The 12,974-nt window shown below is 37.7% G+C and overlaps 1 protein-coding gene across 1 annotated transcript in view; it reads left to right on the forward strand.

The window, feature by feature from the left end:
• The window catches only part of MEOX2 (mesenchyme homeobox 2), a 52,518-nt gene that overhangs the window by 29,669 nt on the left and 9,875 nt on the right, over positions 1 to 12,974 (forward strand). The window contains exon 2 of the mRNA XM_074150454.1: positions 8,477 to 8,649. Within this exon, the coding sequence (XP_074006555.1) occupies positions 8,477 to 8,649 (173 nt within the window). The remainder of the gene's footprint in view (positions 1 to 8,476; positions 8,650 to 12,974) is intronic.

The following is a 12,974-nucleotide window of genomic DNA, read 5'->3' on the forward strand; positions in this document are numbered from 1 at the left end:
TCTCAAAAGCTACACTTGAACCTGTAGTTGAAGTGACCTCCCCTCTTAGATATATAATAAATATTTTCTTGCACTCTAATCTTAAACTAATAGGAAGTACTCCAAACAATTGTTGAGGCTTTTTGCTCACATCAAAGTTGAAGGGGTTGTTGTTTTTTTTTTTTGTTGCACCCTGCCAAAGCTTTCCATTATGAGTCACAAACTTTAATTGTACAAGTTTGATTGTTAGCAATCAAGAAAAATTATTCATCAAAAAGCTCTCCTAGACTGTAAAATTAATAGTAAAATAGATTTAGCAGAAAACTTAAACCTGCAGATTTCTTTTATAGGTTTATTTCCTTTACCCAGTATACTATTTAGAGAACTGTTTTGGGGTTTTCTGTTTAATTGTGTGAGCATTTTTTCATCCCTTAACAATTGTACTATAGTTCAAAAAAAGGAAGTTGTGTTAGCTTCAAACATGACAAATCCTTTGGGTGCTTTTAATGGATTCTGCCATTTACGATAATCATTTGAGAAAACACAAAGGAAAATGTGGAATGCTACTAAGTGGGAGAGCTTGTAAGTCACAAACAGCTGATCGTCAGGACTTCTTTAGAAGTCATTAGGAGGTTTTCTATCTAGTATTAACAGATAGTAATAGTTTTTAGTGAAAAATGAAACTTTCACAGTTGGCCTGAAAGCCAATGGTTTAAATAGTTTAAACATCTGAAAAATTTTATTTTATAACCTTTTTTATTTTGGTTTCCCCTGAAAGACAGGTAATTCTATTTAATTGCATGTGGGAAAGTACTTTCCACTGTTTTTCCATTTTTATAGTTAGTGTTATACTTCAGCACAATGTTGTAAAGTAAACTGTGAATGAAATAGTAGAATACACCCAGAACAGCAACCCTGTTTGGTAAGAAAGTAAGCGTGTGTGCATGTATTTCTGTTCTTAAAAAAAAGTCTGGATATCTACTAAGGTATGTTATGAGCACAGCTGGGCCCGTTGGCTTCATTTTAATGCTTTCTGAGGGATAATAAGATTTACAAAACATGTCACTAAAACATATGCAGCCATATGCATTTGCACAGAAATCTATGATATTTCTTAAAGGCCCAGACAGGGATTACCTTTGTGCCTCATGCTGGAAGCTGTAATGCCACACTGGCTGAGCCGTGTCTAACGGAGGCAGCCACCAAGGCAGGCATTGACCACGGGAAATTGCTTGTGAGGACCCTGACACTCAGCAAGACTGTGAAAAGGAAGGTGATTTGTGATCCTGCAGTTCTGCAAGGTGCTACCTTCAGTGCAGAGGCCAGTTTTGAGTGTTTCGAAAGGACAGGTTTTAGGAGGAGTAAAACCATTTGAGGCAGACTGATTAAAAAAAAAAAAAAGAAGAAGAAAAGAAGGGAGAAAGGGCACACTAACATAGGATTAAGCAGAAATATTGGATGTTAGATTTGCTCCAGACACTGTTTTTTTTCTGTCACATGTTCAACATATATAAAATTTTCACTACATCATTAAGGAGTTCCAAAGAAATCTGCTCCATGATGAATGGGAAAAAAAAATTAGCCAGTGTAACACACGTTGAAGAATTACACTGAAAAATGCCTCTGTGAAATGGCTTCCTGTTTCCTGTAGCAGCAAAATAATTCTTAGAAAGAGTTAAAGAAGAATTGTTAGTACCCATTTATATTTTCCTTTGTGTAACTGTATCCTGAAGACCTGCTCGGGAAAGATGGGTGAGTAAGGCAATATGGAGCCCTAAAGAAACTCCAACTGTATTAAACTTCTGTAAGTGTTTCAACTTTTATTGCTTAGTATGGAAAACTAAAATCCTGGATTCTTTGGCTTACGTGCAAACTATTTATTTTTTTGTTCGGACGGGAGCTCATGCAATTGCAATAAAATTTTTTTAAAAAGCAAACTTAGAAGTCAGCAAGATTTTGACTGTAAGTTCTGCATGTATATTTTGAGAAAATATATATGTAGGAGCCTAAGAAAATACTTTTCTTTAATCAACTCAAGACTTCTCATGATTATACACAAAGTAAGCTGGGATTTATAATGGGATCAAAATTAGCTCTGACACCCTTGTGACTGAGAAGCGATTCCACTGAAATTCTTGAGCTTGCCCCAGCTTGCCCACTGTAATTTGGGGGAAGGACTTGGCCTATCCCTAGAAACTAGCCCAAATGGCACACTCTTTTCTAGGCCATCTGCTTTTACTTGTTTTTAATGTAATGTCTTTTGGGTGAGGAGTAAGGGCAATGGCATTGTCTATATACAGCATGTCAGCTAAGGAAAAAAGAGCATAAGGCTGTATACTTGGTGAGGTTTGGAAATTACACCTTGATTCCAGCAACCTTTGGATAAGGTGATTATAGTGACTATGTGTGGAAAAAAATTAAGTCTCTTTGCATATGGATAAAACACAATGATTGGTTGTTAGAAGGATATTTGGAAATTCACAATGATTTATTGTAATGATATCTGAAAGCTAAATAATTGAGATCTTTACGTGGAGTAACCAAGCTTGTAACACCTCATTAGAAGTGTTGTACTCACAGATTTGGAGAATAATATCCACAAGGTCTGAACTTTCTAAGCAACAGAATTATTAGCAAGAGCTGGCTGCCATTTGGGAAGCAGACATCGGTGGAATGTGCTGGGACTTGCAAACCATCACTACGTGTATGTTATTCGATGCTGCGTGTAAGAGATGTATCTCCAGAACTCCAAAGGGGAATTGGAAGTCCCATTGGATAAAGTCCTATTAAAATGCAGCCTGTAAAGTTTCTTTAAGGCAAATCCTGTGCCTCCTTTCCACACATAAGCTGCAATTACACAAACATTTGGGACTTAGGGTAGCATCTTCCACATGAAGATTTACTAAATAGCGTAATTATTCATATGAGAAAATTCCTATGTTGTCTTCCATATTCACATGGTTTGAAGAAATGACGTGTACGTGCTATATAGTTAGATCAATCAGATGACCTGGCAGAAGCACATCTTGTTCAGCGTAGGTGTCTTCAAGAACCTGCAGCATTAGCAATCCCAGTGTTACGAATCGGTATTTCTGATGTTGCAATATAATTCCTAGACTTGTGCTTTCAGGAGGCAGTAATAACAAAAAAAGTTGGCAGCAACAGCTAGTAGGTAATGGTTTAGGATGGTATATAATGTGTTGCAGAATACCCACGGGTTTTGCTGTGCCAGTTCATGTTTTTTTTGGGAGTGGATATGAGGCTGTTTTAAATTGTAAATTGTCACAGACTGGGTTAGAAAGCATTAACTCAATAAGCAAACAAAAGTTTGCTTTCATTAGAATGAACAGAAGGATTCGTGTAGTTTTGACGTCGTACTTGTGCTACTGTGCAACCTTGCCCATTTGCACACACAGAGCTGTGAATTATGGAAATGACAATGCTGTTTGTTCCAGTTTTCAGAAATTATTCTCTAAATACATTTACTGAATTGCAGATCCAGAAATACTTTTAATGACATTCTCAAAAGTTGCTTATTTTCTTCATATCTGAATTTCAGATTAATGATATTTTGCTAGATTTTTGCTCTGATACTAGAGTACTTTTCCCTATGTTCATATGGTCAATATCTTGAAAGAAAAACAAAAAGCATTTTGCATTGAACCACATATCATTGTTGTGTCCTATTGATGTTTAGAAGCTCTAAAGCTTTTGTTTAGAAGTTAGTGATTTAAGCAAATGTAGAGGAACTAAGTTGGAAAGAAATGCTCTTTCACGCAACGTTAAACTACCTGAAAGTAACAAGCCTTTTACATTGATCACTTTGTATAGATTACTTAATTTTAAAGTAAATAACCATGTAGTAGTTGTTTTCTGCAAACAGTTGAATATCATTTAGAGGAAGGTATGGAATTAAGAACTTCTTTTAATTTGGCCAACTTCATTATAAATTTATAGTGAAATAAATTTAGAAATAGGTTGTTGATGGTAGAGGCTTTCTGAGAGTAAGCGTTGGAAGATGTGAGTGAAAGTTGAAAACCTGGAAATCGACTAACGACTCTAGGGGTGAAATTCCAATGGCCTTTTTGTCACAAATCATTAGTGTTTATTGTCCCTACTCACTGCCAGTATGGATGTCAGGATCTGAAAACCACCTGCAGCTGCTAATAGAGCACTACCAATCTGACTTATTTTTGAAGATTCTTGTCTGGGATCTTCCATTGCAGGTATTACCTGAAGGTTCGTTTCTGTCTGAAGAAGGAAGGTACATCAGCTTTTGAACTAAGCCAGGAAAAAATAGCAGGTGCTTCTTGTACATTTTGCCTGTGATTCTCACCCTACCCAGTGAGCAGCAGGTATTTGTATCATGGATATTCTGACCAGTCTCTTTTCCGTATTCTGTGCCCGATCCTTTTTTTTTCCTAGGCATGCATCAAAAGCAAAAATGCCAAAATGACCACTTTTCATATTCCACACATAGGAGTTAGATCCTGTGTTTACTTGATATGCTTCATCTCTCAACGATGTAGAGAGAAGGAAATTGGAACTCTGGCAGGACAATTCAAAGAGCAATAATAACAGCAATCCTTTCCTTAGAGTAAAGTTGAAGTAACTTTCGAGGGTGGGGAATAGTGCAAGTAGTAATGATTTTTTGTAAAAAAAACTCAGGAAAAATCTAAGCCTCCAGTTATTGGTAGCTTTGAGTGTCTTTCCAAAGGGTACCTTCTACCTCAGTTACCAGCGAGCATTTTTGTCTAACAGGAGATAGTAAAAATGCTGCCTGGAGCTTTTGAAAACTGATAAAAACAGTCCTGAGAAAGAGGTATGACCTGCATCCCTCAAGGCAGTGTTTAACTGCCTACATTACTTGACATCCAAAGAACAAAGGTTTGCAGGAGGAGACTGATAAGGTACTAATACCTGCGTGTAGGCTACATCTTCTGAAAGCATGCCAGAATTTGTCTGGGAGAAGGCGGAAGACAGACAATATAGATTGCTGTATTTTTCATCAAGTGGTTTGTACCATCTGTATATATTTTACGTGTGCCTTTGGAGAGGCAAGGAGTGTAACTTAGATCCCCCAAGGCTTTGTTCTCTGCCTCTACACCTACTATTTGGCATAAGATGTAGCCAGTAGAAGAAAACTAAGGTTGTTGGGACTTTTTTCTTGTCTTAGTTGCAACAGCTGCAAAACAGATGTAGGCGACATGAGTTCTGCCAAAAAATCTCTTCCAAGTCTCCCACCCATTTTCCACCAAAGAGAAGCTAGTCAGGTGATATGAACAGAGACCTGAAGGTCAGAAAGGGATGGGAGCTCCCAATCCTGGCTCTACAGAGACTGTTAAAAAGAAACAATCAGAAAACCTAGATTTACTGCTTTGGAAATTAAAACAAGCAAAATTTCTAATATTACTATTCCGAGTAGTATGATGTCCATAGGAAATAAAAGGCAATCTGTACGTGAACCACAAGAACACTGCAGCAGAGATAGTCAGATGACAGCAAGAGTTCATAACTGGTGCCCACCTAGCTGGAGTCCATCTAAATCTCTTTTTAGACATATTTTCAGTATCTCAAATGCATTAAGGAAAATACCATTGTCTTGCTGGCCAGGTCTCTGCTGAAACAGATTTCCAAGGATTACAGTTGTTTTATTGTGTGAACCTCAGTACTGAGAGGGAGTCTGCTTTCTGTGTACCTGTCTCAGGCTTCTGCATATCTCTCCAACTTTTACTTTTAGCAATATCCAAATCTATCATGTGGGTTGTTTTTTTTTTCAGAATACCTTGACTATTACAAATGCATTCAGTGACACCCACAACAAACTAAAAACAACTTTTCCACTGTGTCAGTCTGCTGATAAAATCCTACTGCTGACAAAACTGTGGCTGCCAGGCACTTCCAATCCAGCATTGACTTAAAGGTGGTATCCAGCAATGGCAGAACTGTCTAAATAACCAGTTGTCCATGCATGCTTATATCCACACAGGACCTGTGTGGGCTAGCATGGCTAGCAGTGCTGAATCCTCTGTGCTGGCAAAGATGAAGGACAAATGTTACTCATGCAGTTACATTTCCCTTTCCTTACATCAGTATCCCAGGACCCTGGAATTTAGATGCTAACAGCATTTGTGGATTGGGAACTCAGAACCATGAGTAATAACCTGAATGAAGACTTGGCTCATTATGGTTTTACTGGCTGTATGGTAATTCTGTTTTCCTCGTGAAACCATCTGCTTGAAGAAAAATTGCTTGTGTTATAAGTCTCAGTCACTTATAGAGTCACTTATATCAGTATCCTCCTGAGGGATGTTTGGACGGGTGTTCCTGAAGTTCTCCCTTTGACCATTCATGATAGCAGTAGCTACCAAGGTTTTGCGCCTTTGACCCCACTTTCTGTTGTATTTTCAGGCTTATGTCTTCATTTTTAGTATTTCATTTTCAGTATGGTGTCAAGTGTCATCTGTGGGTGCATTACTTTTATTTAAGGTTGCAACCTTTAGTTTGGAAACCAGTGAACCATGGGTATTTCTTACAGCAAGTACTGACATGGGAAGACTTCTTGGCTCATGATGTCACACGGGTACAGGTTTACCAAGGGAGTTAAGAGGACTTTAGCAATGACTTGCATGAAATATATTTCCATATTGTACTGCAGATAAGCAGTATGCACACCCACCTGCTTTCAAACACGTATGAACACGTCTGTGGTGGTATAGGAATGGCAAGTCAAAAAAATGAGTTAAGTATCTCTTTTCAGTGATTCATTGGAATGCTGATATAGGGGTTTAAGCATTTAAGTTTGGGTCATCTACATAGTATTTGGACCTATAGCAGATGAGGAAATTTCAAGGAAGAAAAGCAACGTGTACGTTCCTGTGATGGGAAAATGCAGAAAAGTTATCATGACTCTAGTTTGCCAATTAGTATGAAGGAAGAAACGTGAAATTCTAGGCTTAAGGTGGTTTCGATCTGTCAAGGTTTCTATGTTGACTTTGGATAATGGACCTTGGCCCCACGCTGTAGTTAGCGGGTGTGCCATCTAATGGGGTCCTATCCTAGCAAATCCCTACTCCATTTGTGACCGAACAGCTCCCAGACCCAGTCAGTAACATTGGTGGATACCCTCAGTCATACACACCAGCTGTACAACCACGTCTGAAACAAAGTTCTTTGTGTCATGTCAGCAAAAGTTAAGAGGTGATTTGAATCCGCTAGATTTAAAGCATTTTAAATTAATGACTATAGCACTGAGTCAAACATCAACAGTTCTCATAAAAGAAAAAAGTTCCCTTCCAAGCAACAGAGTAACTGACAAAAAAGTGAAAACATAGATAGTTGACTGTAGTTTAGAAACCAGACCCACTGGCCAGTTGGACAGTTTAGGCACGTCGATGATTCATCTGACACAGACTCCCGGGGAATGATTTCTTGCGGGCCTGTTCATTTGGATGTCGATGCAGGTTTCTATTTAAATCGGCAGCTGAAGTGTGAATTTATCTGTGACATTTTTAAGATGGTTCATGAGGCCAGAATTTGACTAATGGTACTCCTACTGATCTCCTGCTAATTTTGGATTTATAGGTGTTGTATCATACCCAAACCTATAAATGTCTGGTCCTGTTTTTTTTTTCTTTTTTTTTTTTTTTTTTTTCTTTTTCTTTCCACTCTTTCTGTTTTCTTTTTTTTTTTTTTTTTTTTTTTTTTTGTACAGTTTCATCTCTTTATTTATTTAAACAGAACAGAATGACTGTCATTGAGTTCAGGACTTTGGCTCGAGACCAAATGTACCTGGTTCTGACAGTAAGAGGAATGAGGAGGGTGGTAATGAAACCTTCAGTAAAGTTCCTCTGATTGTGGCCAAAGTATTCCTTAGGTAATGAGCTGTAGTGGTAGCAATTTCCTATACTGAGACCAGCTGTGGCATAACCTCCTACCTGCACCTTGGCATGAGCAGGAGGAGATCCCACTATCACATGGGACGTGCTCACCAATTTCTTTTTGTTGTGTGTTGAATTTCCTATGCTTTTTCTGTTACCTTTCCCTGAAAGCGTAACTGGACTAAATCTTGTGTTCTTTAAAACAGAGTTTTGGCTTAAAGTATTAGTGAAATGATAGGAGAGAGAGATTCCTGAAGTATTTACTCATTAAGACACTAATCAAATGATACACATCCTGTACTGGCTGGATGCACTGAGAGTTGCCAGGAGTAGGAAGGAGCAGAAACTTTGTAGAAATTCTACAGAGAACTGTTAGGAAATGAAACACTGCAAGGTTTTAAGCTGAAGTTTGATGTGAGTGAATGGAAGCAGCAGCTCAGAATTACTGCTGCTTTCCTCATTTACTGTGAAGAGCCCGTAGGTATGAAAGCAAGGGTGTGTTTCTGAGAGAAGAAAGTTTGAAGAATGTAACTTAAGCACATTGTTATCTTTGGGCTTGTTTCCTATTTAGCTGTACACTTGTCATTACTTCCATTTTTTCACCTTTTTTTTTTCAGATTCCCAAGAAGGAAACTACAAGTCAGAGGTCAACAGTAAACCCAGGAAGGAAAGGACAGCTTTCACCAAGGAGCAGATCAGAGAGCTAGAAGCAGAATTTGCTCATCATAACTATTTGACCAGGCTGAGGCGATATGAGATAGCAGTAAACCTTGACCTCACTGAAAGACAGGTACTGATGCAAAATAATGGACTTGAAATGCTTGTCTAATATTTACCAGTGGTTAGTAGGTCCTCACAGTAGAGCTCTTGTTTATATTACTAATAGATATCTTGATGTACCAGATTGAATGTTAATAGCAAAATGATACACATGTATTACCTCTTTGCTATGCAAGTAATTTATATTTTTATATGTATCAGCTACAGATTAGTTTCATCAAGTAGACAGGGATGGAAGATAAAAGCACGAGTAATATATGTTAAACTGGTGCACATCTTTTCTAATCTGTCCACATTGACGTGGCTGAAGAAGTGGTAGGTCCCAAATACTGCATGGGCAAGCAGTTATCTGCCTGCATGCAACAAATATGAGCATCTTGTTTTAGTCTATTAAATATATGCAGTTGCCATTTGTCCAGAGTTTCTGAACATCCTGTTTCCAGATGGCAGCAAGACTGGGAACACCAGCAAAACTGGAATACAGGCATTTTTAACCACTTTATCTTACCCTGCACTGTGAAAGCAGAGGAGACAATGGAATTTCTTATCACTGTTATTGGTTTCCTGCTCACCAAACCCTGGTCCGGGAAACACTTCTGCACGTGCTCAAGTTTCATCATGCATGTTGTCACATTGATTTCTAATGGAAATATTCATGTTAAGCATGTACTGAAGTGTTTCAGGATCTCATCCCAACACGCTAAATAGATATCCAAGTCACATTTCAAATAATAACTATATCAACGTATACATTTTACAAATGTGTTTTAGTAAAGACATTTAGAATACCAAGCATTCAAGTACACCAAATCTGATGAAATATTACTTAGAGTTTTATCACTACAATTGAAAGCTTTTTACCTGCTGATAGACAGTCATCCTTTCTTCACGAATCAACATTAGACTGAGGGATTGCTTTAGATACAATCAGTAGGATGATGACATAGTCAAGGGAAGGTGTCAAAATAGCACCATGGTTTGTGAACTCCATCTATGAGAAGTTTTGCAATTTTCTTGAGGTTCATTAACACCTGCTATAAGCAGACACCTCAGTGAAAATCCAGCCTTTTCTATACTTATGAACACATATTTGCTCACACAAGCAAATGGAACAGTTTTTTTTTCTTTGAAGGCTTCTAGAGAATGGCTGTCTCTTCCAGCTTGTCAAGAAGCAGCCAGTAATTTCTCTTGTTTGACTTAAACACGTTGCCAGGTTCCACCGGCGTCATTTTCTGTTACTTAAATATGTTTGTTACATTTGTAAAGCACACTATTTTTTGTTAAACAATTGATAAAATTTTGCCTTTTTCATTTCTACTTCTAAGGTAAGCCGAGACAATGAGATTAACTTCCACACCTCATTTTGACAGCTAAAAGGGAGGAGGAATGACTTTTTGTCTCAGTGACACAGGTGGCGTCATTGAGGAACTGAGAAATGCTAAATCAATTTTAAAAAATACCTGCTGGTCAATTTGATGGGAATCAGTCAGCTGAATTCAGAAAACATATCCTCATATTTAATAATGGTGACTTTGGCCTGGAATCGAACTATTCTCCATGATGAATTCTTTATTCTTTTCATCAAAGATCAGGTTGAGTAGTACAACTAGATGAAGAGACAGTTCACTATCCTAAAGGAAATAGTTTAAAAGCATTTAACATACTGAAAAGGGACAGATAAATATTGAATATTGTCTCTGGAGGAGAAAAGGCAGCCCATGTTACACAAGTGCCGAGAATTCATGTAAGTCATGGGATCACTTGCTGTTTTCTAGCTGTCACATAATGTTGGTTCTAAGCATTCTGGTGATAATTGTGATAATTTCTATAGAATTATACTTAGTCTATCTAATGTAATCTAATTATTCTCTGCTTCCCCAGATTATCACAGAGTGACAACTGAGCTGCTAGAGATAACTCCCTTCCTTCCTTCCTTCCTGCTTTCCTGCTTAAAGCCACCCTTACTTAGAAAAGGAAAGCATTACAATTTTTAGCTTGATAGAGTACCGTGCTGTATCCTGCCACAATAAAATGGTCTGAGAGAAAAAAAGTAATGTTAGCATAAAAACTGTATTGTTAATTGAAAACAAAGAGAAAATTAAGAGGAAAGTCAGGACATATTTTTCAGTTTCTGAATCATACTAAGCCAAGTAATGATGTCAATTCCAATGTTGTCAATTACAAATGTTTCTTTCTAAATCAAATATATTGCTTTGATGGAAAAATGGTGTAAATAGGCATGGAACTGGGTGTGGGTTTCCATGGTGTACGACAGTCTTCAGAAGCTGAACGCAGTAAATCAGAAGTTTTGACTCTTCTTGCACACTTGTTTTACATCAGTATTCCTTCAGTGACATAAAAAAAAAATACTCCAGGGTGAAACTGGTGTGACACTAACATTTCTTTTTTTCCAGTTAAGAGACTGGACTCAAATTCAGGACCTGTCTTTCCATCATTAGCAGAATGAATGATTATTCTTGAGTAACAGCACATACTTGTTTACTTGCTACTGTTATTACTTTCTTTTACTATCTGTCCCAGCAGAGGAGATCATATTTGATACCTATCTTAAACAGATGCAACAAAAACATTATTCTGACTGAATTACTGTGACTGAATTAAAATATATTGATGGAATTCCAAAAAATCGTTCTCCAGCGAGGCAGAATGTTTAGGAAATTGCTATTTCTGGAATTTTATTTTACTATTTTTCCCCCAAAGGCTGCATTGCACAAAATGGTACCTGATAGGCATCAGTTGTTTGAAATAAGTGAACACACAAGTGATAAACATCATCACAGGCTGCAGACCTAATTGTATTGGAAGCTCTTTTATCTCTCATGAAACACTGAATTTGCACACAGAGAAATGAAACTTGCTTCAGATGATACAATGACAAAAACCAGCGGTGGGTATCAGGTGAATTAATGTATCTGCTCAGGAAACAGGTTTGAGAGCAGACCTAGCCCCTGGTGGAATGAATTGTTTAGCGTAATTGCTTTTACTAGATTTTTAAAAAAGGACAAGCATCATATTATTCAGAGCAGAGAAGAACAAAAATAATCTGGGGAAAGTATTGTTGGGTCATCCTAAAGTTACCACTTTCAGTTATTTCCCAAGATGTGAGATAAATCATGGAGCCTATTATCTTAAGAAAGCTCTATCTTCCTCTTGACTATAGTGATAATTTCAACCATACGCCGCAGCTTAAAAGAGGCACTGACCAACTAACACTTCATAATTACCTTTCTGGCATTTAAACAAGCTGTAGAAAAAAACATATGTCTGACCATATTTAAAAAGCTATATAAGGGTATTAAAGTTTTCTACAGTCATCAAAGCAAGGCTCCATTTGACTTTTGAAACAACTTACAAGATCAGTTCAAACATAAATGACTCATGGAAGGCCATTTCACAAAAATAATAATGAAAAAAACCCCTCACGACATATGGATCAGGAGAAGGAAGTAATCCTATCACAGCCTAAAAAGGAAACCTGAGTTACAAGACAGGAGGATGAAATGAAATAAGTGCCTCAATTGCCTAGATATTAAGAGTGCAGTTTGAGAGCATTATAAGCACATCTGGTGGTAGGATGGCTCTATTATGGTATTGTAAGAATTCCAGCAGTATAGGTACATATAATTCCTGCTCCATCTCTTATAGAGTGCACTCACAATCCCTGCTCAGCCAGCAGTTAATAATTTTCAGCTGGCAGGCCTCTATTATATTTTGAAGAGCCAGTTAGACTAAAAACTATCTTGGTTCCCTAGATATTTGTAACCTTGACAAGCGCATTCTTGGCTTTTTTACATCCAGATAAACTTGGAGAAGGTTCCATGCAAACTTTTTAATATCTCGCTGTGGGATGAGGAGAGGAAGCAGCTGCAGTGGGGTATCAGAGGCGTGGCAAAATGGACATTTTTATGGACTTGGTCCTGCCAAATATAGAAAGAGTAGGAGATCTTTCCACCTCGCAAGATCTTTTTGCATGGAGCTAATCAAAAGAGTAATGTTGCAGTTCTGCAGGCTAGCTAAGGTTACCGGAATAAACAGTCCAAATATGTAATGCTTCTGTTTGCCAACATAAACGGAAAATCCCACCTAGTCAGATTAAATTCTGCTGATGGCAATGAGAAGGTTTATTTCATCTTCACTTTAATTTCCAATACCCACCCAGAAGCCACCAATCATTTATAAAAGGCATGAAGCCATTCGTTTTGCATAGAAAAGGACAAACATTTGTCGAAATGAAGTGTGCTTTTGCATCTGTGTTTGGTTTCCATGTATGTGGCACTGACACAGGACGAATGACAAAGGAAGAAGCTTTTGTAA

The sequence above is a fragment of the Numenius arquata genome, chromosome 7 (genome assembly GCF_964106895.1).
Source record: "Numenius arquata chromosome 7, bNumArq3.hap1.1, whole genome shotgun sequence".
In the NCBI taxonomy this organism is placed as follows: Eukaryota; Metazoa; Chordata; class Aves; order Charadriiformes; family Scolopacidae; genus Numenius; species Numenius arquata.